Consider the following 26,532-nt stretch of genomic DNA (forward strand, 5'->3'; position numbering starts at 1 on the left):
TTTTTTTTTAGATAGAAATGTAGGACTCTGACTGGGAGAATTGGAGTTTGTCCTATTTAGGTCATCTATTCGCGCAGAGTCACAGCGCAAAAGGGAAAGTTGCAATTCATTATTAAGTCCGTCTGCTATCACGCAATTAGTACGTCGAATTCCGTGAAGGATCAAAAAGGTCCGCAGCAATGCACGCATTGTGGACGGTCATGGAGAAGATGATACGGAACGAGAGAAGGGGAGAGAGGAGTGTGAGGAGGATGGAACAGGGCCAGCTGTCCTTATTAGATAAGATTTAGATAACACGGTTTTTAATCCGCTGGGGGGGTCAGTAATCACTGAAATCATCACTGATATCACAACGTTATCATCAAAGATTGTGCAAGGGAACACAGAGAAATAAAGGCAAACGGTACCTCCAGCTGATAAAAGAACCGCTATAAAACACACACAGACACATGTGGAGCTACGGTGGAAAATGGAGGATTTAGATGTAATGACCATGACCAAGCTGTTTCCCTGCAGATCTATGATGTACGTTTGCTTTTCTTTATTTATGATTTTGTGATTTTATTTTTATTATTTTTTTGTGTCTGTTTGATTTTGCAACGCGAAGCCACAGCTTTGCGCTTTAACCCGAGTGGATGCCACCACGTCCGCGCGGGGCGGGGTGTTTGTGATTAATCCACCCGGTCAACAGCGTCCACCTCACTCACGTCTGCAGCTGTGCGAGCCATCTGTGTGCATAACACGACAAAACGCGCGCACGGCCAAAATGTTTGCCGTCGAGTAATATTGGATTAATTATTTATTCCGAAAGAGCACCCAGTATGAACGTGGATCGTCGTTCCAATTACATAACGGGGTCAAATTGTGGGGGCAGGAACCTCCGGAGCAACAGTGTTTCTTGACAGACCAAAAAAAAATAAAAAATAAAAAAAATGTGTAGAAAACTTGCTGAACGTTCTACATCTGCCTGACAAAATAAATAAAATAAAGCAGAATGAAAAACGGTCATGTTATTGCTGTTGAAGATGGTGTAGAGCAGGGGGGAGTAGTTATTTATAGTTGAAGTGTGTAAAAATAACACCCAGCCTGCAGTATTCACTGTTATTACAACCAAAACGGTCTCACAATGTTGCCTCTTATGGTCATGTAGGATAGTTAATGTACAAATAAAAAAATACTGACACATAAACAGTGATATAAGGGATAATAATTCATTTTAATAATAACTACGGGGGCCAGCTTTATGCCTGTATAGGTCCAGCGGTGGCCGGTTTTTGTGCTTTTAACCTGTTTTATATCAAAATGACCTTTGTACACGTCACAAACACATTTCACCGAGCCGTGCGTGGTAATAATTATATGGGCTGAGGCTGACACAAAATATGCTTCACTAAACATTATGGTAGTTGTATTTAACTGCAGTGCCGCAGTTGAACAATTAGATTGCCGTGATTAATTTCACGACAGTGATTACTGTGATTATCAGTTATGTTAGAATGTAGAATATTCATATTAATATTATATATTCATACTATTAATTCTGAATGTGAATAGATATGGAATATGGATAGTTTCTTTAAATTTTATTGTGGTGTAATACATTCAGTATATTACCATCTAGCCTACAGATTTGTCTGTATCATTAAGTTTGTAATTCTACTCATGCATAATGCATAATGTAATGCATAATGCACCAGAAACACTTGGTGGTCGACCAGTAAAATTCCATATTTTTTAATACCCAGGGCAAAAGATAAAAAGATACTAGTCCCCTCTGAAAAAATCTTGCATAAACATGACAACAAAGTGGCTCAAAACAGTGGCATAAATATTCAATAATAAACAATATGTTGGTCTTTCATGTGCTAGGTTCTCCTTAGTTCTCCTTATTGAACCGCTCCATGGCACAGTTTGCAGACTGTTTTCTTAGTATATGATTATCCTTTGATCCTCTGCCTAAAAGTGCTTTTAGAGTTGTACCACATTTTGATATCTTAAAGCACTGTTTTCCTCATGTTGCTAGGCAGTTTGTTTCCGTTTCCACGTCCGTTGGAGATGCTGGTTGTGCAGTTCTTCAGGTTTCCCTGATGCCACTGCTTGTATTCAGTCAGAAAGCAGTGTGTGGTACTGTACCTACTTGGTGCTCAGTAATGCTGCAGTTAAACCACTCAAGCCACTGCATTGATTTGGTACCTCTTGCGACATCCCTAATCTGCTCTACTACTTTTAGAACATCGTCTTACTCTGAAATCTAAGTGCTCTATTTAATTCACCCAATCTTTCCACCTTTGCCGGGGCTACATTCTGTGTGGACGCATTTAGGGCAGATATGTACACTAAACTACGGTAAAACGAACCTGACAAAAGTGCGCCACCGTAGGGAGGTGGGGGGACCATGAATATATTAAAGTTTAAAATGCATGGGTTTAAATTTCGTTCTGTCACAAAATAATAGTGGGATACTGGTTTCACTTTTTCACAATTGAATGGTCTATTCAATTCAACATTGGGCGAGATCAGGGATATACGGTGATAATCCCAGTATTAATTAAATTCATAGATACAACTTAACTGGATATACAAATCAGCGTTTGCGTGGCTGTGTGCCCATCAGCCAGTGCGGTAAACATTTCCATGGTAACAGCGGGCTCCACCAATTAGAGACGTCATTGTTACACTTAGGATTATGGGTAGTGTAGTATCCATGACATTGCAAATTAAACACGTTTTTCTGAAAACAAGGTTGATATCGTACAGTCTTGTGGCTTCTACAGGAGCAAAAACTAAATATTATATATATTGCATAATATTTACACAATTATTTAAAAAGGTTTCAAACCTTAATGGTAATCCTAATCCTAGAAACTACAAAAACTACAATTCTGAGCCATTTTGTTATGCATCTTGATGCAATTGCCTCATGGGTTAAGTAGTTCTACTATGATAAACCGGAAAAGGAAACAGATTTATGAGTGAAAAACGACATGCATGTGTTACTAGAGGTTCATTTGGTCGGGGAATATACCTGCATTGTCAGAATTTACATATGTCATTTGCAAAGTCCTGAATTATATGTTAGGCCATTTTAATTGGCACCTCCTATTGATACTACCACCCCTACCCCTACCATTACCACCTTTATTTTGGTAGCTCTTTAAATTACTGAGATATAGGGCTTCAAAGGTGACCTCTGGTCGGGGTTCAAAGGTCAATATTTCAGTTTAGGGTCCACTGAAATCTCTCAAACTTACACATGTTAACCTACAATATGAGACATTTCCAAAAACGTGTTTGGTTTGTTCTATAGCAAAGCACAAAAGAATCCAACCCCGACATGGCAGTGGGGTCCAAGTGTGGATTCCAAGACCATTCTCATTCTAAATGGAATAAAATCTGTTTTTTTTTTTTTTATCTTGCGTTTCAAACATATTGGTTTAAATTTCATTATTTATAGCACGAAAAAAGGCAGACAATCGTGCTCCGGGACATGGTTCAATACAAACATTTTCATGACTATGAGCACGAAAAAGCGTGAGTCCAGGTTGGCTAATGGCACCGTGCTGTTCAATTCTCATAATTCAGATTTTCAACATACTCAAGGCCAAATGTAAAAATGTAGAAACGTGATATGTTTGGATACACTGGTCATTAAAAAAATTAGAAGAAGGAAAAAAAGTGTTTGGACCACATTTCAAACACTAAACTGTCAGTTAATTAATATCATTACCATAGTGTGTGTAACAGCTGTATAATGATAGCAATCACAATATTCTAAATAACAGCTGTATAATGCTCGGTAACAAATATCAGTAACTGTTGTGTCATGGTAGGTAAACAGAAATTCAGAAAAATGTGTGCAAATAAAGTTTGTAAAAACCCACCATTATGAAAGGATGATGACAAATAAAAATTAATAATAATGAATAATATTTTGAAAAAAAAAAAAAAAATGTAATACTAAAAACTCCAATTGAAAAATGTGGACATTCAAATATAGAAATATATTGTTTAAATGTATTAGATGTACTTATAACTGATTCCAGGAAAGAGGTTCATAGTCTGACCTGATTATGGAAAAAACGATATTACTCTACAAATGAATAGGTGGGAAGGTTGTTTTTTTAACATTATAGAATAAGTAAAGCACTTGCAATACCAATTATTTCATAGCTCACACTGTTACTGTAGCTATATACAGTTTGCTTCAATCTCTCTCACACACATGGGAACAAGATACAGATAGTATCTGTACACACACAGAGAACAAACATCACTGATTGGACACCGCTCGAGTAAAGAGGCTAAAATAAACTCTGGAAAGAGTGAATGAGAATGAGGGAATGGAGAAACAAAAACAGAAAAGGGACTTTTAAATTGCCCCGGAATTAGCCTTAGCCCATTAGTAATAGAGAGACCATCAAGCTCCCATCGTTGTTCTTGCCAACGCTGCTGAGTGTGTGTGTGTGTGTGTGTGTGTGTGTGTGTGTGTGTGTGTGTGTGTGTGTGTGTGTGTGTGTGTGTGTGTGTGTGTGTTGTGTGTGTGTGTGTACGTGCTTGCGTGCGTGTGTGCGTGCGCGTGTCATGTGTGGTTCTGAACCATTTTTGCCGGCCCTTAATATTCAGTGCCTGCTCTTCCTGGCCCTCTAGAGGAACCGCAGGGGGCATGGGAACAGGACCCTGAGTGACACCGCCACCCTGAACATGAAAATGCCCTACACCTAAGCCCTGGTAGAAGTATAGTGATGATGATGATGATGATGATGATTAGGAGAAGGAGGAGGAGGATGATGAAGTTTGCTAGCTGCTTAATAACGCACTTAAAACATAGACGTTAACTTCCACGTGTATGATGAATCGCAAAAACGAGTTCATCCAAACTACGGCAGAGGAAGGGATAAAGATGACGCGTCCCCTGGCCCCGGCTTGGCACGATAAAAATGTTTGTAAGTGTAGTTAACGCACTCATTTCACACAGAAGGGTTGAGGCACACAGTGAGTCAATCCACAAGGACGCTTTGTGCGCGGCTGACAGCTCCCCTGGTCTCGTCCACGTCCTTTTTCTCTCGCCTCTTTTCCCGACACAGTTCTCGTCCGTGCATCCATCCACCCATTCACCCCCCCTCCCGTCTGTGACGCCGTGGAGAGCCGGTAGTTCTCGGCTTCCTCTTTGTCCCTCCCTCCCTCCCTCCCTCCTGTTCCCAGCCTGCCCCTCGCTGGCTGCACCACCCCCTCCGCCCCCGTCCTCCCCCGTCCCCCGTGTTGCATTGTGATTGCTTGCTTCAGCGGCCTCTCCTGCAGTACGCAGCCCGAGCCAAGCTCAGCCTCCCATCTATGCTCAGGGGAGGGAGAAAGAGAGGGAGAGGGAGAGGGAAGGGGGGAGGGAGAGGGGAAGGGCTTTTTTTTTCGAGCCGCAGGCCCACACGAGGAAAAAACAAGACGAGTCCACACCTCGCCGACAGCCTGAGAAAATCCTCCGCCGCGCTTCGACCGCGTCTTAATACGTACAAAGACGGCGATGATGTCTGCTTTTGAGGACGCCTTTCTCCCCCCTCCCGTCCCGCATCAGGCGGAGGTAAACAGTTGAAACGTGAGGCAAAAATCTGCTGACGCTATGTTTTGGTCGATCCGGATGCAAAGCTGATGCGAAAGGAAAAGAAAAAAAAAAAAAAAAGGCCTGCGTGACTAAAGCGGTCCCGGATTTTCAATTGAATTGTCATAAAGGGGAGATCGAGACGGGTTGGTTCATTTTAAAAGGACAGATCCGAAGTTGAAAACGCATTTCTGGGTGCTCATTTCCCGTAATCACTCAGCATTCCTTCAGCGGTGTGTCTTGTGAATTTAGGACATTTTCATTTTTGTCACATTTCACCGTTTTTGTTTTCGGTGCTTGCCAAATATGGCTCTAAAATGTCTAACGATAAGATTTCTGAAACCTTAGAAAGAGTTTCATTTTCCCTTGGAATAAAGTCTGATACCAGAGATAATTTAAAGAAGCAGGGCTAGAATATTTACCACGGGAAATACCATATATGGAAATCTATCCATATAATGTCATTTTGCTTATGATTACTACATTGATTACATGATGTTCTTGCACATTGCCCTATCCCATCCCTGACTCCAGACACCCCAACACGAGTCTCTGTGTGTTCACCTCTAAACCCGCAACCCAGAGCAGCGTGGCAAACGCTCGTTTCCAGCGGCGCAATCGCCTGCTTTTGCACGATGACGTGAAGATCCATTGACTCATCTCAACCGAATATATTAACAAAGCAGCCATTTTAAACCACTGTCATCAATCTGAATATTATTCCCTCTTCAATTATGAATGGCTGCGGCATTTGACCTTGAGCGGTTCCCTTCGCAGACGAGCCGCCGATCCGATGACACGGGCTCTCGGATGAAATGAACGCGCCGGGTCTCGCCCTGCGAGGCGTATTGCTGCGGTTGTCGCCTTTCGGAGGGCGAAACCTGCATCCGGCACAACGTTTCCCCTCCCGCGGTGCCAAAGTCCAGGCCGACATCGCAGCCAGAAGAGGCCTTTTGCATGATCGTGCCCTCTGATTCAAATGTTGCACGGCAGAGATAACCAACCACCGTCGTAGCAGCATTTGATATAAACACTTCCTCGATCTCGGGGCGGGCCTGAATTGATTGAATTGAAAGTTATTACGAGGGGCGGAACACTGTGTCAGTGTACAAAGAAACAACACTTATATTTACCTGCTCAAAAACAAACCATCCACTACCTGCATATGGACACAGTTACACATATGGATACCTCCCTTTATTGAATCTTTTCACAGGTTAAATATCTACACAGTACTTGGTTCAACTCCAAACTCCTTTTTTGCCCCCTCATGCTCTTTAACTTTCTCCATCGCAATCAGCGCCTCACATTCTTTCTGACCTGATTGTGATGCTGCCACAGTTTTCATCTTAAGGAATGCACGTTTTTATGACAACACGACTCACGTGACATAATGACTCAGTGTGTTGTATAGTATTAGTAGTTCAATTGTTGGAAAAATGCAGGAAATACTGTTATCAATCAGTAATCAGTTATTAATCTTTAAAGTCACTGACATGTGATCCAGAAGTTGTCTTCCAAATACCCTTGCACCCCACATCTCTAGACTGTAGTCTATATTCACCTCAGTCACGTGAAGGAACCACTGCTTAAATACAGCCCCTTCCACTCCCACTTTCTTTTCCTGTTTAACTGAAGACGAAAAAACGTGGCAGAGCGATTTTTCCACGAGTACAACTTTTATCTTGTGATCATATCCATTTGGATCTCCTTTGTCTGTATCGGGACGAGAGTTGAAGCCCTTGTTGAAGGTTTCAGCAGGAGACCGTTGAAATCTCCAAAATAAGGCTGTAGATTACATTCCAAAAGTGTTCTAAGAAGGCATTAAGCTCTCTCTAGTCAAAATACACAAACCACATATAGCTTATATTTAATTAACAACACGATATAGACAGAGATATGATGGCAATGACGTGAGATGCCCAAGGCTTAAATTAACAGGGAAAATGGTTACCATAGCAACTAAACTCCAAATGAAATAACAACGATTTTCTTTTTTAAACCTAACCTACTAAATATTAATACTCATACATAGTGCTGCTAAATGTTCAATGTTATATAAAATGATGCTGTAATTTGTCGAAATTGAAGCAAGCAATGTGAGGAAGAGAGACGTGTGGAAGAGAAATATTGCAGCTATGGCCTATTACTCTCCACAGCAGCATACCAAGGTGTCCTGAGAAAGTATGCACCTCTATCCTGATTCACACACACACACACACACACACACACCGGAATGCATGTTTACGTATTCTGCCTCATCCCATCTGCAGTAGAAGAGGGACTGCTTGGGAACAGGCCGTGCTTTCCTACATGCAGCTTCCTTCCCGAAAGCTTTTAGGATGCACAAATATCCTTTTTTTTTTTTTTTTACCTTGACCGCCACGAAAACTTTCTTTAGATTTACAGCGCAATAGCTTTAAAAAAGAAAAAGGGATGATTTCACCCTGTCTATCTAGTCTAAAGAGTCTAAAGTGCCTCCCTAGTTTAAGTACGACATGTAGAGCAAACTGCATAATGCACAAGGTGCGCAGCTGACTTGTGAGGGGGAGGGTGGCTGGTGGAGCAATTCAAGCAAAATATAAATGGTGATGCTTAGCCTAGCACAGTGGTTCTCAACGTGGGGTCCGGGGACCCCTAAGAAGTCCTTCTGGATGTTCCAGGGGGTCCCCAGCCAAATGATGAATAGTTTAACGTCACAGTTATGGAATTGACAAGACGTCAGCACCATTACAGAGCGTGCAATAACGACTAATATGATCCTAGTTTCACCCTTGCTATGATATAGGCAGGTATGGAAGATTGGGTGTGTGTGAATTCTAATCAAACGGGTCCGTGCATTAATGCTACGGCATCAAACTGAAGATCTTTGATACGACGAAGGCTGTGAAGCGCCGTCCCGGCACACACGCTAAAGGACTATTTATCTGACTTGTGTTTTGAACGTCGGGCATCCATTTGCACCACTCCTACTCAAAACGTCAGGCATCACTACACCATAAGCACCAAAGTACTCTGTACTCTTTTACCCCGTCAGTAAAAACACGAAACCTTGTAAAATAACAACAATAACAAAAAGGTAGACACACTTTCTGAAGGTCTGAAGGTGAAATATGAATTAGTAATTGACAATCAAGTATAACAGAACATCAAAATGTCCTAGTAGGACATTTTTTTAAAGATAGACAGACAGACAGACAGACAGACAGACAGACAGACAGACAGACAGACAGACAGATAGATAGATAGATAGATAGATAGATAGATAGATAGATAGATAGATAGATAGATAGATAGATAGATAGATAGATAGATAGATAGATAGATAGATAGATAGATAGATAGATAGATAGATAGATAGATAGATACTTTATTTATCCTCTGCAATAAAAAACAAAATAATAATAATAATAATAATAATAATAATAATAATAATAATATAATAATAACAAAATGATAAAAATAAATATAAATATATACAAATAATAATAAGAAAAGTAATAATAATAATAATAATAATAATAATAATAATAATAATAATAATAATAATAATAATAATAATAATAAATAAATAAACAAAAAATTAAATAAATAAATACATTAATTAATTAATAGATCATCATAATGGTTATATTGATAATTATGATGATACTCATAATGATAATAGCAATAATAATTATTTTATTTTATTTTGGGGATAATGCAGAGGGTGGGCCGACGCACAACGCGCACAAACTGCACCCCGCACGCCATTACGAAACCTTCCACCGCCATGTAGTAAACAATAAGACATCTGACGTGTCCATTCGGACCCGTGTTAACGTCGCCCTCCATCCCCCCGCATCTTGCGTCGCCGTCGACTCCATTAACCTTCGCGATCAACATGCACCACCCCACCCTCCGCCGGCCTCCCGCATCCACACAGCCCCGCGTCCCGGCGACCCCCGCGGACCCACGGACCTACCATTCCGTGCCAACTGACGCCGATCCGCGAACAGCCACCGCTCAAAACAGCCCGACGGGGTGCATGTCGGTGTCCTCGCTCGGTGCTGGGATGGAAAAAAATGAAGCCCCCCCTCTTTTAAATTTAAAACAAAAAAAAAAAAAAAAAAAAAAAAAAAAGCCCAAATAACTGCAAGACGGGAAGGCTGCGCTGATGGTGTTTCACCGCCTCGCGAGCATCGTGCTGCAGGATGCTGCCTGTACCATGGTGGAGGGAGAGAGAGAGGGAGGGAGGGAGGGAGGGAGGGAGGGAGGGAGGGAGGGAGAGGGAGGGATGGATGGATGGATGGAGGAGAGAGGAGAGGGGAGGGGGAGGGAGGCATGTCGCCATGGCAGCCGAAACTGAGCAGATCTGACGTCAGAGCTCCGAGGAGGAGGAGGAGGTGGAGGTGGAGGTGGAGGTGTGGGGGGGGGGGGGGGCCGGGACCTTCTGCTTTGGGAGGGAGGGAGGGAGGAAGGGAAGTGCTGGGCAGATTATTCTTGTTGTGTTTATGTACTTACTTTATTATATTTTGCGCGGAAAGGGATTATTATAATTATTATTATTATTATTATTACCACGTGGGAAAAAAAACAAAAAAAAAACACGATTTGGGGTCGAGACATTCGTCTCAGAGTTTAATCATCACAACTCCGAATTCTGACTTTGTGCACAGAATCCCCACAGCATACTCCCGAATTCTGGTCTTCGCCTCAAAGTCTCGTTTCTGTTGTGTCCAACGTGGTTGCTTGATTATTTGATCAACCTAAGAATTCGGATACAACACTTCTTTTTCTCATCTGGTCCTGATCCTGCCGGACGCTCCATCCTCGGCGTCCTACCTGCCCCGATGTAGACACCTGTTTGTAAACGGTAGTTATCAGTGGGTATTAAGTCGTCTCTAACCCTGATCTCAGCTGATCTCACATTCTTAAAGTATAGCTGGACGATATAAAAAAAAATGCACATGTAGTATGTACAGTACTCAGCAACACTTGATAAAAATACATAAAAAAAAAAAAAAAAAACTCCATAATGTGTCTTATAATTGTATTGCCTTTATTGACATCAGGAGGTGTAATAGTTATTTTGACTACTGTGCGGTGGTCGTGTTAATTTGTTCCCATTTCGTTCCCTCTTGTCACGCAAAATGTGGACTGGAAACCGGTGGTCACTGAACCAAGTCACTAAAGACGACCGCGTGTAACTGGGCCCTATGGCCGCTAGATGGCAAAGAACCAGTAAGAAATGGGTGCGTGCCATGCGGAAGGAAGTACTCGGCGGTGAATTGCTTCCTGGCGGGGGCCTCGGGAGATCAGCCTGCCTCCTTAAAAAAACAGCACAAGAGCCTGGACGTGTCAAACTTATGACTTCGGCAGATCTGCTTTCTGTTCCGTTTGGGACACGAGGTTTTTTGTTTTGTTTGTTTGTTTGTTTGTTTGTTTTTTTTTAAATACACGCGATATTCGACATGAACTTGTTTTCAGTCAGCATGTCATCGTCATGATTGTGTTACTCCTCTCGCAACAAAAATATGTTGAAAGAAAAAAGAAAAAGGAAGGAAACGTGAATCGATGCAGTGTCAACTATTTTACCGAAAAAGTGCAAAAAAAAAAAAGTTGTTACGAACAGGCGTACATCTATATACATATATACGATCTATCTACATCTACATATCGGTTTCATCGTTGATATATATATATAAGACTTGTGTAGACTACTTGTGAAAAAAGTGAAAGATTCACTTAAGTACAGTAACAAGGTTAGATCAAGTAACTGACATTTTCAAGTACTTAAGTACATTTACTTCAATTATGTATATTCAGGTTTCAGAGACTTTTGACCTTCACCATTTACATTTCAAAGCATATATCTTTCTCGATCGACCTCGCTGTACTTAATTTCTACCAGAGTTGTATTTATTTCGTTTAAAATAATCTGGATTTACATTTTTCTATGTTTATATATGCAGTTGACTATGACACCACCTCTACATTCGTTTTTGTCAATTGCAATCGGGATAGGGCATGAGCATCATCCACAGGGGAAAAAAAGTCACAGTAGGCGCTAAATGTCATATTATAGGCTTATATGAAAAGTACGTTTAATACTTTAAGTACATTTAAGAGCAACTTATACGTACATTATATATATATATATATATATATATATATATATATATATATATATATTCTATCTCTATTTATTCAAAGTGCTTAAGAACAATACTGTCAACGCGACTTGAAAATAAAACAACAACAAATAATAAATAATCAAGTAAAAGCATAATAATAATTAAAAAGGGGGGGAAACACACACACACACTCTCTCTCTTTCTCTCTCTCTCTCTCTCCCTCTCTGTCTCACACACACACACACACACTCTCTCTCTCTGTCTTAGTCTCTCTCTCTCTCTCACACACACACACACACTCTCTCTCTCTTTCTCTCTCTCTCTCTCTCTCTCTCTCTCCCTCTCTGTCTCACACACACACTCTCTCTCTCTCTTTCTCTCTCTTAGTCTCTCTCTCTCTCTCTCTCTCACACACACACACACACTCTCTCTTTCTCTCTCTCTCTCTCTCTCTGTCTCACACACACACACACACTCTCTCTCTCTTTCTCTCTCTGTCTCACACACACACACTCTCTCTTTCTCTCTCTCTCTCTCTGTCTCTCACACACACACACACACTCTCTCTCTCTTTCTCTCTCTCTCTCTCTCTCTCACACACAAACACGCACGCACACACACCCACGCACACACACACACACACACACACACACACATATCGTGACGCGCAGGGAGTGCACGTAAAGTTTCAGATCATTACGGTAAATAAAGGGACCAGGGGTCTGAATATTTTCCTCCCGGTCGCGGGTTACTATAGTGACACCTCCCGTCCGCGTGACGCTCCCCCGGGCGGACAGCCAATCAGCGATGGGAGTCTGGCGTCGGGCCCCGCCCCCTCGGCCCACGCTACGCGGGCGGAGGGAGGGGTCAAACGGCTCCTCCGCAAAATGGTCACTGCGGCCGCTCCGGGAGGGAAGGCGAGCACGGCGCTAGGCGCGTATTCCTGAAAGCAAAACCGTCCGTCGCGGTCGCGCCCACGGCTCCCTACGACTCCGCGGGAGACAAGTGAGGGGATACGCGGGTTCCACGGTGGGACGCGCCCCGGGGGAAGGTAAAGCCCGGTTGCCTCGCCCGACTCCGTAAAGTCCCCAACTCCAAGATGGTCCGCTGCGGATGGGATGGCGTCGGGGCTCGTCCGGCCGCCCGCTCCTAAAAACTCTCCGCCCCCGAGCCGCTTCTTCAACATAACCTGCGCGGTGAGTTTGTTTCGACCCCCGTTTTTCGTTTAGTAGAACGAGTTTGCGTTGCCTTATGTCTGAAGGGGGGGGGCAAACAACAACAACAACAACAACAACAACAAAAAAGTTTTCCTTGACGGTGATGCCGACGAGTCTCAGCCTGCCACCTCACAGGGAAGCTCCGCGGCGTCGCTACCGACCCCGCTCTGCCCGCAACAAAGAGGACGTGCGAAGGGCGTTCAAACTTTAAACGCTGCTTAAATGTGTGTGTGCGGGACCCAAAAACATGACTCTGCGTGGACTCGACCGAGAGGTGTTCCCTCGACTTCACGTGGGGGTGGGGGGGGGACGAAATGTACCACAGACAGACAGACAGACAGGCAGGCAGGCAGACAGGCATTTATTTTGGGTCAACATCGTTCAAGTTTCTTCTGCATCATTCTGTCTGGGCCAAAGGAAACAGTTGATAATACACTCCCCAATCCTATCCCGAACCCATACTCCCCTCTGCCCTGAGCCATAGCACCTACCTGCAGCGCCCAAACTGCAGTGCTCTGTTTGTCGAATAAGATAGATGATTTGTCAGAAAGCCGCCCTTTAATTCCATTACACGTTTGTCTTAAAAAAAAAAAAAAAACATCTCAAAAAGTATTAAATTAGACTCTCTGGTACCCGCGGACGCCCTGTGCGTAGTAACAGTGCGAAAGGTTGACGTATGATCAGTGCAAAAACAACCCCGCGGTGCCCTGTGCGTTCAACCGCCTTCAGCCCTGGTGGGACTTTAAAACGATGCCACAATAAAAGTGGAATGGGTTGAATAACGGCGCGTTGCTTTTTAAAGCCCGGCACATCCAAGGCCTGTTTGCAATATAATATGTGCCGGTCCCCATTGAAGGGTTTATTGGCGTTGCAAGAAGGCAACACACCCCCCACCCTCCATTATAATAGACATGTTGTAAAGTTAGTGGCTTTCAAAGGCCAATCCGGTTTTTAAATAATAAAAAACTTATGTTGAGGGAGAGGATATTAGTGGGCAAGATGATCGTGTAGGTAGACAGCTTGTATCCTCCACGCCAACCTATACAGGCATGTATGTTACTTGTTACTGGGAGTTAAAAGCCAGCTCAACGCTTCTTTTGGATAATGTGATGGAAATGGCATCAGTGAGGACCAAAAACTGTGTGTGTGTGTGTGTGTGTGTGTGTGTGTGTGTGTGTGTGTGTGTGTGTGTGTGTGTGTGTGTGTGTGTGTGTGTGTGTGTGTGTGTGTGAGACTGGGCTGGATGTGAGGTTGATTTGAGGTTGATGGGGGTGGGGGAAGAGTGTGGTTTAGTTAAACCATGCTCTGCATGTCACGGTACCCATAGCAACCCTGTGATTAGCAGGAATGGGACGGATGAGGTTGAGACCAAAATGAGAACGGAGCGCCTTCCGTCCAGAGAGGAGATGATAATCACCGTCCTGACCCTTGCTGCCCTGGAAAACATTAATGGGCAGAGCAGCTTGCTTATGGTGTAGGAACTCTATTGAAGCTGAAAGACTTCAGTATAAACACAATAACGCAATAAACAGTGTTCCAATTCAACTGCAGCACGCCTGGTCACCTATTATAAGTCGGGGAGATGTCAAACGCTGAAGGCAGGGGCTTCACAAAGTAAATTGTGAGTATCATTTTTATCTGAAGGACCCATTTAATACTCATTGTTGCCTTAAAAGTGTCCGTAGTATTGGCTCAGCTCACCTCGGCTTTATGGCACATGTCTGTACTTGTCTACGTTATTCAGACTAATGTCGTTCTGCGAGGAAGAATGCTTCAGATAGATTTGTAACGGGGGATCCATTGAAACAGTCCAGTCTAACAATGGATTAAGCCCCAGCTCTTACATCATCAGTCATCGCAGTTCAAAACAAACCATGATTTAGGTCTGCGTGGACCGAGACTCTAACCCGCGTGTGTTTTGAATTGGAATCTGAGGGTGCCCTGATAGGAGTCTGAGAATAGATGTTTGCTCCGAGTTTTGTTGCCTAGTTTTCCTGGCATGAATGACTCAAGAAAGATTTTTTATTTTTTTTTTTTTTTTTTGGGAACCTCTGCTATGGCGTAGACTACCTCACTTTCCCACTGGCTCTTAGTCAGAATGCCAGTTTATACCAGACCGAGTGGAAGGAAGCAAATTTAACCAACTCTGTTTATTGTAGGAATATTCACATGGAAATCTACCTAAAAATACGTAGTTGATTGTTTCACAAGTAATTTCTCCTGAAGTTATGAAGGGGGAAAAAAAAAATTTTTTTCCTAAGTAATGCTTATATTTTCTAATCTCTTAATCACTGGAGAATCTAGAGACATTGGCACCAAAACAAGGCTACAGAACCCAACTTTGGTATTTTTGGAGTCGTTCGGCTAAGCAACATTTTCTCCGGGGCCTGTTTTCCCAAACCATTCCTTGACTTATAGCTTTGTCTTAGGCACTAAGGGAAGGAAAATACGACACCACAGGGTAAAATCTACACTATCACGTTGCCTGGATTATTTTCTTTAAAATCCTTGTGACTGGGAATGCTGAAAAGCAGTGGTGTAGGCTTTATTTATGTTTTCGTCTGTCTGTATGGCGTGTGAATATTAGTTATACCTTGAAACAAACATTTCCACTATTTCCTAAAAAAAGAGGTGTTGGAAGTGGTGAGGGCTGTCTGGTCTCACTGTTTTGGGCCACTGCCTCCTAAGCCCCCTTAATAATGAACAAGACCCAGTGCCAATGGGAGAGGGGCTGGCCTCCGCTGCAGCATCACTGTGGATAAAAACATTCCACTGTAGGTCTCTGCTGAAATAACAAGGGGTGCCAAACAATCAGCCTTCTCAGCACCCACTCTCCCGGTTCTCATGAATAATGAGCAGAATGGGTAGTAAGTTAACCCACTTTCCTTTACTTCGTGCACCTCCCATCAACCAGAATAGTTAACATGCATTCCTGCATAAACATGTATGACGTGCTTACTCATTAACGTCTCTCCCAACTTTGAAACAACAATCAATTCGAAGAATGTCGTTCCACTTGAAATCCAAAGACAAAAATGCCCCACAATTTGAAACCGAGGGTCAAACTAGACAAGGTGGGGTGAAACCTTCTATGTAAATTCTATGTTCAATTTTGGGTGGAAGGGGAATAATACATTTTGAATCCAAAAACTTTGAGCATCAGCAGATACAGAGTGACGATCCGGTAAATTCTTTTACTGAACAGTTTAAACATCAAGCCCTTTCTCTCCATTAGATAAATGGAACCTGTTTCTATGTGTCACAAACTCAGAAAATTAAGTTGCATTTCTTTTCAGATTTGGCTCTCGGTATCTGATTATTTTATTGAATTATTGCATTTAATTTGAAATATTTTTTAATGCAAGTGAACTTATATGTATTGTTCAACAAGGTGTGTGTGTGTGTGTGGGTGTGGGTGTGTGTGCAATTAAACTTAAATCTAGTTGTTGCATGTCTATAGTCTAAAATTGTTTAAAGAAAAAAAAAAATACTATGCTGGAACAGGCTGTCTAGGTTGATATTGACATTATTAAAATAAACCCTAGACAGGTATCTGAAGCATTTATTTTGTACCGTGGCAAGCAGGTGTTTTACCTGGTAAGCCCATACCTAGGTGGGTGTCTGGTTAGTTTTAGTTATTGCTGTTTGGTGTTAAATTTCCATACACTGTGTGTCTATCGGGGCTGTCTGAATGTTTCCCAGTTAAGTCTATAAGTACTATTATAACCACTAGGAGCTGCTACCCAACAGATGCGAGTGGAGTCTCAAAATAATAGGTAACTCAAGCAGGAAGACACAAAATGGCTTTCTGTATGAGTGTATGTGTGTTTATTCATTAATCATGTGCTCGCACCCAGTTAAGTGCAGAGCGCTTAAGGTGGTGCAACCGAGACGGCTTGTTTGTGGGGGGTGTTGCCGCAGCTGGCTAAAATCAATAAATGACGAAACAGCTTTTTGAAATGGGGTTACCACTAGTTTTCTAGTTTATGATGTTTCCCATTATTTGAATTGTTAGTCACAACGACAAGCGGTGACAAATGTACTGTATGCAGTGTTCCTTTAACGGCGGTAGTTTAACTTTCCCCTTGTCTGGTAGGGATGAATATTGTGGTATCTTTCTTGAGAACAAGGAAGACTGCTATCAGTTGAGTTTTCTGCATGCTTCATACATTTCTTAGATGCTCTAAATGGTTTTGCTGATGGCAGATTTCTTGAGATGATGAAGACAATGCACTGATGCCACCTACATTCCCGACGAAGGTGTCATGGCAGACAGGCGCTATAAACTCACTGAGAACTTTATTAGGAACACCCGTACACCTACTTATTTATGTGCAATGCATTCAAATATACGGGTCAGCAGCTTCAGTAAATGTTCACATGAAGGATCAGAAAGGGGGAAAAAATGTGATCTCAGTGTCTTCGACCGTGGCATAGATGGTGCCAGACCAGCTGGTTTGAGTATTTCTGTAACCGCTGATCTCCTGGGATTTTCACACGCAACACCTTCTAGAGTTTACTCAGAACGGTGCGAAAAACAAAACACATCCAGTGAGCGGCAGTTCAGCCTTGTCAACATGACCAGACTGGTAGGAGCTGACAGAAAGGCTACGGTCACTCAGATAACCGCTCTGTACAATTGTGGCGAGAAGAAAAACATCTCAGAATGCACAACATGTCGAAACCTCGAGGCGGATGAGCTACAACAGCAGAAGACCACGTCGGGTTCCACTTCTGTCAGACAAGAACAGAAAGCTGAGGCTGCAGTGGGCACCGGCTCACCAAAACTGGACAGTTCTGGAAGTTGTTTTTCTTGCGCCACTGGCTTTGTAGCACACAAAAATGGTAGGAAGGGTTGTATAAGGCATGACACTGTTCTTGTTTGAAATTATGGATACCCTTTAATAGGTTTGGGTTTAATAAATAATCTAACCTTAACAACTCTATTGTTTCAATTTCTGATTGGATTTGTTTGGAAGTTATGCAACCCTTTTCCGCTTAAAAGGAATATTGCCATAGTCACAAATTAATTGAAATATTCAATTTCTGTATTACACTGAAATTTTTCACCCCAGAAAAGTTTTTGCCATGCACATCAGATGGTATACTTAAAAGTTGTTAGCTATTATCTTTATGTATAAAATGTCAATATACCAATACAGTGTATCGTGAGCCATCTTATCAATATCGGGCTGAATCGAAAGTTAATGGAATCATTTGTGTCAGAATCGAATTATGAGAACCTGTTCAATACTCATCCCTATCATTTAATGTTTGTATGACTTTCTGTGGTGAATGGTTTGTCATGAGGTGTCTTTTGGCTCCCCTTCCAGGGAAGATGCATGTTTCCCTTGCTGAAGCCCTGGAGGTTCGAGGGGGTCCTCTTCAGGAAGAGGAAGTATGGGCCGTACTCAGCCAGAGTGCGGAGAGCCTCCAGGAACTGTTTCACAAAGGTACGTGTACATCCAGTCGACAGCAAAGCAGAGTCTTTGAAAACACGTCTGTTTTTCCTGCACAGACATGTCGGTGATTTGTATGTGTTTTTTTTTTTTTTGTACGCGGGGAGGAGGGTGCCCCCCGAGCACCTGCCCCTTTGCCCGATGGCCCCCATGGTGCCCTTTTTATCAGACGTGTTGTTTTTTTTGTCTGTTTTTTAGGCCTGAATGGGCATCGAGGTAGTGGATTGTCTTGGCTAGATATGCATATTCCTGAGGAATGTGTCCTCGGCGCACCGGGGATGTGTGCACAGAGGAGGGCAGATGTCGGGCGTGCCATCGCGGGCGCCCGTGATCTGCGCTCCGCTGTGCACCCCCATGCCACTCCATTTCCTTATGGAACGAACCGCAGCTTGGGCCTTTTTATTTTTTTATTTTTTACATTTTTTATTTTATTTTTATGATTATTATATATATTTTTTGAGCACCTGCCCCTCTTAATGTCTCTGTACGGGCTTGCACGCGAATCTAATGTACACCTAGATTACAGCACCCATTGCACGGACCTGGCCGCTTCCCGGAGTCGCGGGTAGAGCGGGCGTGGGGATCGACTCCCTAATACTGGTGTAGGTACCAAATGGGCTTGGCCTGTAAGATCAGCTCACGCGTGGGAGGGTGATACAAACCCCGTGGCGCAATGAAAGTGAGGGCCGGGGCGCGCCGAGTTGGGTAAGATGTGATCCTGGGCCTGCGGGTCCCAGGCACGCCACTGGCCCGTCTCATCTGTGCCGTAGACGCCTACGTTTCGTATGAGCGTAATTCCCGGACATTTTGACCGGCAGGTTTATAGCTTATCGTGGTTTTAGTTTTTATTTTTTTCTTAAATATATAAATTTTACCAGGCAAAAAAACTGTAATTACCAGAGCCAAACATCAAGCACGTGACGTCGTACCGTAAAGTGTAAGGCACTTTTCCCACGGTTTTGTACACCAACACAGAAGTCACGTAGTGCAAGAACAGGCGTTCTGTCGGGGTGGGTGGGAATGAAAGAGGTGCCATTCTCCATATTACGAGTCAGTGTACCATCACAATGGTTTTGAAGTTGTTATTTTAAAGTTAAAAAAAAAAGTTACATAGTGTTGCTTTAATCAATGCGGAAACTCTGAAAAACCTGTTTTAAAGCATTCAGCTCTGTCATACATAATTCAACTCAATGTAATTCATTTCAGTGCAGTCAGTGACGGCACTGAGGGCAGTCAAGAACTAAAGAAGTTCTTGATCTTGAGATTCAAAAGCTTTACAGAAATGGATATTGTTCATGACAGCGGCGTGGATTACTTGCTCTTGTTCGGCTTTCTAGTTTGGGCAGATATGATTCAGCCTTTCTGTTCTCGGTTGTTTTGGTTATGTCTTTTTCAAGTGTATTGTATTGTTGTGTGTTTTTTGAGCTATCTACCCCTTCCGGATTTTTTTTTTTTTTTTTTTTTCTTAAACGTCAGCTGCCACTTGCACTTAATGTTTCATTTTTTATTCGAATTTTTCTTCAGCCTAAATGGGTGCAAAGTGTAAATCGAAAAGATTGATCGATCTAAGCATTCTGAAAATGCCAGTTATAGAATCCAGCGCAGTCCTTCTATCAAAGGGTGTTTATACGTTCCAGGGAAAAGTTTCCCTTCCCATTATTTGTGGAAACTGGGCACCAGTGTTTGTGTTTGTGTTTTGTCTTTTTTTCTTTTCTGATCAGGAATAGATTTTTCTTTATGTTTTCAGTGAATGTGCCATGGCAATCACAAATTCGTAGCTGTACACCACAGCCATGCAGGCCAACTAACCACCAATAATAAGGTGTTTTGCATACTAAATTGCATAAGGACAAAATTATTTCTGTTGATAAAGAAGTTGAGTCATTGTCATGTTGTTGTAATACATTCATTGCGTTTGTGAAACCACATTGTTAAGTAATATTGGAGTATAGCTGATGACTGAGCACAAGCAGGAAATGAAGCATGTTCCTATTATGTACTTTGACCAGCTCTACAAGACGACCCAATGTTCGTAGTGTACCCAGATAAGCCTATAATGGAAGTTTTTCTTGAGTTAGCGTGCTAGCCTAAAGACAAAAGCTTCTTTATTGCATGCAGGCCAACAGGATTCTCATGGAAGAGGTTCAAAAAGCCTCAGCCCCGTACCCTTTTAAGTTTATAATCTTTGAAGAGTAGCCCTTCCAGACACACACACACACACACACACACACACACACACACACACACACCATGATATTATTCATTCCACTCCCAGTTGCACTTTGGGAAATGTTATACTGAAATATAGAGTTAGTACGTTACCTCTCCTGGTATAGCTCGGAATTCAAGAGCTTGGCTTACCCATACAAGTGAAATGATTCCTTAAGGCAGTGTCTGATGCGGAGTTATATTGGGGGATCTGCTTTATATCTTAAAGCACACAGAAAAATGAAAAACGTGAGAAGTAGCAGATGGGCGGTGGGAAAATATGGAAGTCTAGATAAGGCCAGCAATTTCGGTTAGGCTTGGGCAGAATTTTCGATTTAATCGTTAATCTGCGATCGACTCCACGATCACCGATTGACACCGGCGACAGGAATAATCCGCCAGGAGAAATCCGCGCATTGAAACGGTGTAAGTGCAGTTCACCCCGTTCTGAAACTGGAGCAGAGAGGGGTAGAGGGGGCGGAGGCTCGCACCCTCTCCGCTCAGAGCTGTTGAGTAACCGCTGGTGATCGGATCTCACTTCCTCGCTCTACAGGCCTGTGCAGAGACGTTAAGAGGGGCAGGTGGGATCTGCGCTCCAATGTGCACACATTGCGGGTGTGCCAATTACACCTTCCTCATGAATATGCATATCTTGCCCAGACAACCCGAAATGATAAAAAAAAATGATAATAATAAAAAAAATAAAATGCTTGAAAACTTGTGATTATAATATAGCATTATATAATATAATCTCATAGAGAAAGATTTAGATTTATTTTGTTTCCTTAGTTTCTTACTTATATGGGAAATGGAAAAACGTAAACCTAACTCAGAGAGTTGGAGTGGAGTTTTTTTACATTTTTATTATTTCTCCTCCAGACAGCGGTCCGCCGTGCCGGCTCCCGGGTCCTCTGCCTGTCTTTTTACTTTAGATCTATTTATTTTCGTTTGTTTCCTACTTGTATGAAACCAAATTTTTAAACACAACCGAGTTGAGGGACTGTTCCGTTCCGTCCCATTCCAAAAAAAACCCATGCGTCTTCCCATTGCGATCCGTTGCTATGGGACTTAAAAGTAAAAACTCGATGTTTTTGTGGAAATACTTTACTTGTAAATAATAAATCCTGCACTTCTGTAACAGGGAGACCGCATTTGCCACATTACATTACGTTCTACCCCCACCTTTCCCCGATTAAAATCCTCAATTGTGGAATTTTGCACGATTGCCCAAGCCCAATTTAGATATTCCACAAATCTGGCATTAGGGAGAGATTTAGTATTGCCTTGGTTAAATATGTGCTGTCTTTTGATTGAGCTTTACTGCTTTCACAAGAATTTAGAAATACTGGGGTATTCAAGGAACAAGATAAAATGTGTAAAATACGGCTCAGCTGTATTCGATATTTACACAAATGTGCCTATGGTACCTTCCTTGAAATCACCTTTTTGTGTTACTGCATGAAGCCTACAATTTGTATATAACAAACACCTAGTGAGAAAGTGAAAAGCCAACCAAATAACCAAGGAACAACGTGCATAGCACACTGGGGAACTTTCAAGTGCAAAGTAGCTGTGTTGTTTGATTTTGACACCAGTGAGATGCACAGTGATCTTATTTGATTTGAATTCTACCACATTGGAAATCCATTCAAAACTAGATGGACATATATGCCCATTCTAATGGTTGTAGTTTGTCTTAATTGCATCCAAAAAAAGAACGGTCACTAGAAGAGACTTTTCTTTCTCTCTCTCTCTCTCTCTACTGTTCTACTGTTGACATCTGGCTTAAAGGCTGCGCCGTGCGTGGTGCTTCATGCATCTGGGCGGCTTTTTATGCAAATCATTGTTACTCTAACTTGATGTGTGAACTTGCGAGATTTCAAAACGGGTGGTCCTGGATGGATTTTAGGTGTGGTTTTGGAAAAAGTTACAAATACAGCAAAAAAAGGCATGAGCTTTATATTTTCACACTCCTCGAGTCTATTTGTGAAGCATAGCATTACATATCTCAATTACCTTGGAACACTTTTTTTTCAAGTAGAGACTTGTGAGGACATTGCGCTTATTTTTACACGCCACACGGCTTTGTGTTACAGTGGTAACAAATGTCAGCAAGTTACATATTTATGTAATTAGTCCAAATAAATAGACTGCGCCGCATGGGCACAATATGCGGTATGTTGGGGTATGAATGTACGGAGCAGATGTCTGAGGCTTGTACATGTAGAGTATTGTTTCATGCACTGGGATGATTTAAAAATTTTTAAAGAAAAATAAACATAGTATCCTCTTCATGCAATGCAGTGAGCAACCCTGACCTTTTCGGTTTGCCTGTGTAGTTGTTGTTCTCGAGATACCACATTGTGACAGTGTTAGAGTCACACTGTTCAAACAACTGCGCCGCCTCTGGGAGGGTCACTCTGCGTGTGTAAACATCAGTGGTCAACTACTATGTCGGTTCAAGAACGATTTGTTTGATGAAGAAATGTGCTCAGAATTTTCAGCTTTAGAAGCACGATTCCTGTTTACTGCCCAGCTGCAGTCAGGTGGGGGCTAAATTGGAACCCAATGCATCCAAAATGATTTTGGGTATGTTTCTGCATTTCTGTCCCATCATGGCTTCCCAGGTCTTTATGCTTTTAACGGTTGCTACAAAACTGCACACTTGCAGTTATTTTATTTGCCTTTCCCAGCAGTTCAGTGGCCCAGTTAAATCATATCAACTTTTAAGGTTTCAGATTGGATGACATCCCGTTATACTTTCACTCTTGTGTATGACATCATATACATGACATGGCGCTCTCAGGCAGGCTTGACCTGAAATTCTGATTTGCTGAGAGCAGCTCTCAGAAATTAGGAAATGACGACGTTCCCAGACATTCCCAGACATTCCCAGTATACAAAGGTGGCAATAAAATGTGACAGGTAAAACCAACACTGGGTTGGGCCTACCGAATAGGAATTCACTGGGCATGGCTGTGTGTCTGTTTGCCTCTCTAAGATGTCAATATACACACACTACCATAGTACAGTTGGTCTACTGCCTGGTGAAGTCAGCAGCCAAAATCCTGATAAGACCCATTTGTTTTTGTGGAACTTTGCAGGCTAACTGTAATTTAAATTTGGCAGGTTAATTGACCACTTAAGCTAAAATGAATCATAAACGGTGTAACCTACTCACTTAATGTACTGTGTGTTATGGCCACAACTGTTTCCTCCCTCAAAACGGTTGCTCAACTTTTAAACAGGAAACAGGAATGTACTTATTGTAACTTATTCCAGCATTTGAAACGGACATGCAGGGCTGCAAAACGTCTCGATCTCTCAGGGCGAATTATACCACAGCCTAGGTGATTGATTCTGATTGGCTGCAGGGGTGTTGATTATTTTCATATAACCGCATGGATGGCGGTAGCGTTTGCGTTTTACCGCAGTTTATTTTTCTTATTTTATTTTTATTTTTATTTTTTTACCCCATTTCTAATGGCTCTGAATGGCTCAGCATATACATGAACATGGCTGAACCTTCTAATCTTTGCCAAATGATCATTGTATAAACGGGATTATCAGCTCCAATGTATGCAGTTGTGGATGATGAATGCAGTCCAATACGAAAAGGCTGAAGTCAGTGTTCAACTGTATGTAGAATTTTGGGACGCTTACCATCACTTCTTTACATTTTAGGAAAAATCATTCTTTAAGAGAGTCATACAAGTACTTGTCATTACCTGTTCCCCTCTCATCACTGTGTGCACAAAAGCTTTGGATTAATAGGGGTATGAGGGGGAAAAAAACTAATTCCAACAGGTATATTATATTTGGTGTCCCGTTAAAATGTGAACCTACTGTAAATAACTCTCAGAATTCTAGAAATGACAAAAATACATATATATATTTTGGTGAGCTAGGATATCACACATTTGTACACCAAAGCATGTAGGTGTGGAGTTTTTAGCAATTGAAAATGGTCACACAATCCACAAATATCGGTATCTTTATAGTATAAGCCACGTGAATTTACAACAATAATAGCATTTACACAAGGGATAATCCACATAGTGGTGTGTTTGGTGGTCATTGAAAAATAATGAATTTTATTTATTAATCCCTCTGGGCGAAATCAGGAACCTTCTGCATTTGACCCATCCTATACCTAGGAGCAGTGGGAAGCCGTAGTGCAACGCCCGGGGACCAACTCCCAGCTTTTTTGCTGGTGCCTTGGTCAGGGGACACCGACAGGAGTATTAACCCCCCATATACATGTATTTTGACGGTGGGAGGAAACCAGCGCACCCGGAGGAAACCACAGACAAACACGGCGAGAACACACAAATTCCACATAGAAAAGAACCCAGGACCTTCTTGCTGCAGGCAACAGTGCTAACCACCGTGCTTGCCCACGTTGCTTCCTTGCCTGTTTTTTTTTTTTTTGTTTTTTTTGTTTGTTTTTTTGCCAGGAAACCACAATTTTCACTAACCTCAATCAGGACCTAACAAGGTATTGATCGGGTCGCTGGATATGTCTTAATTTCCTCTAGTTTTACCTGGGCACAATTTTATGTTGGTCTTGAGCTGATTTTTGACACCATTAAAATAATTGCATTCCAATGTTTTGGCCATCCACCAAGGTTTCATGCTATGAATCTAGCCTTTCGAATTTCTTGCAGTAACGGTGTCTGACATTCCATGATATTAAGTAATAGTAATAGTACTATTAAATGTACAAATGTATGTATGGAGGTGTCAATCTGCACATCTCCATGCATGTGCAATCGCGATGGCCATGGGCTGTTTTTAACACATTTTCACACTAATACTTGGACAAAACCATTCCTTAATCTCCCTGTGTCTCCAGATCCCTCGGCTATGGGCTTCATCATCTCCCCCTGGTCCCTGCTGCTCATGCCCTCCGGCAACATCTCCTTCACAGACGAGAACGTCACCCAACAAGATCTGAGGGCCTTCACAGCCCCTGAGGTCCTGGAGGGGATTGCCTTGGCCTCCGTGTCTGACATAGAGAAGGTAGAAAACTATTTTCCCCGCCAGAAATAACGCAGAACACCCAAGCCCGATAATAGCTTCCACCCCCACTACTGCATGCATAGCTCGTTAGCCCTGTTGTACATTTCATAACCAGGAAAAATATGTGCCGTTTCCTGACACAAGCGTTTTAATCTATTAGAAGTTAATTCAAGATTCAAGATTCAAGAGGTGTATTCGTCACATACATATTCATACTTTCATACATATATGCAGTGAAAATAGTAGTGTAATTTAATAAAAAGTTGTGAAATTGTGGTGAAATATCATTGGCACAGTATCCGAAGCCTGCATACCAATAGCCAGGACAGGTCTGAAACTGAGCCTGATGGTGTGAGCCAGAGGGGGGTTATGAGTCTCAGATTTGCCCCGTTCTCTATTCTGGAGGTCCCCAGATCGCCATAAGCTGGACATGCACCAAACTGTGTTTTAAGGGATAAGCCGCTGATAAATACCCCCCCAAATGTTTACGTTAGTAAAATCAAAGGTTTTATTTGATGACTGAGTTTACTGGGAATATTCCATTTCTGGTCAAAACGAGCATTTGTTAAATGCAATGGTGAAAGAGTGTTTCTACAACAGACTTTTGGATGTTCTGTTAATTATATAATATGTCTTTTATAAGCTTATCTAAACATGAGACAGTTACCACATCATCTACCCAAATCCCTGAGTTTCCTTTTATATGCCACTTTAATAATATGGCTTACAGCTTGTATGATTGGCTTCCTCTCACTGCCATGGTTCTATAAATCCAAAAAAACAACATTGTGCTGAGTCAAGCCGCCCTCTGAAAGTCGAATCATCATCAGAATTCTTCAAGTTGAGCAGTGTTTTTTGGGGGGGGGGGGTTTTCCAGTTAGAGTCCATTTCAAGAACAGGCTAAAACAGATCGAAGCTTA

General features: G+C 42.2%; 1 protein-coding gene across 2 annotated transcripts in view; it reads left to right on the forward strand.

The window, feature by feature from the left end:
- The first annotated feature begins 12,696 nt into the window (after positions 1-12,696).
- Positions 12,697-26,532, forward strand: part of ptpn13 (protein tyrosine phosphatase non-receptor type 13) — a 51,312-nt gene continuing 37,476 nt past the window's right edge. For both annotated transcript variants that reach the window (XM_080018405.1, XM_080018406.1), the window contains exons 1-3: positions 12,697-12,902; positions 18,257-18,376; positions 25,446-25,612. In XM_080018405.1, coding sequence (XP_079874531.1) covers positions 18,262-18,376; positions 25,446-25,612 — 282 coding nt within the window. In that variant the 5' untranslated portion in view covers positions 12,697-12,902; positions 18,257-18,261. The remainder of the gene's footprint in view (positions 12,903-18,256; positions 18,377-25,445; positions 25,613-26,532) is intronic.

Source organism: Zeus faber (assembly GCF_960531495.2).
Source record: "Zeus faber genome assembly, chromosome: 17".
NCBI lineage: Eukaryota > Metazoa > Chordata > Actinopteri > Zeiformes > Zeidae > Zeus > Zeus faber.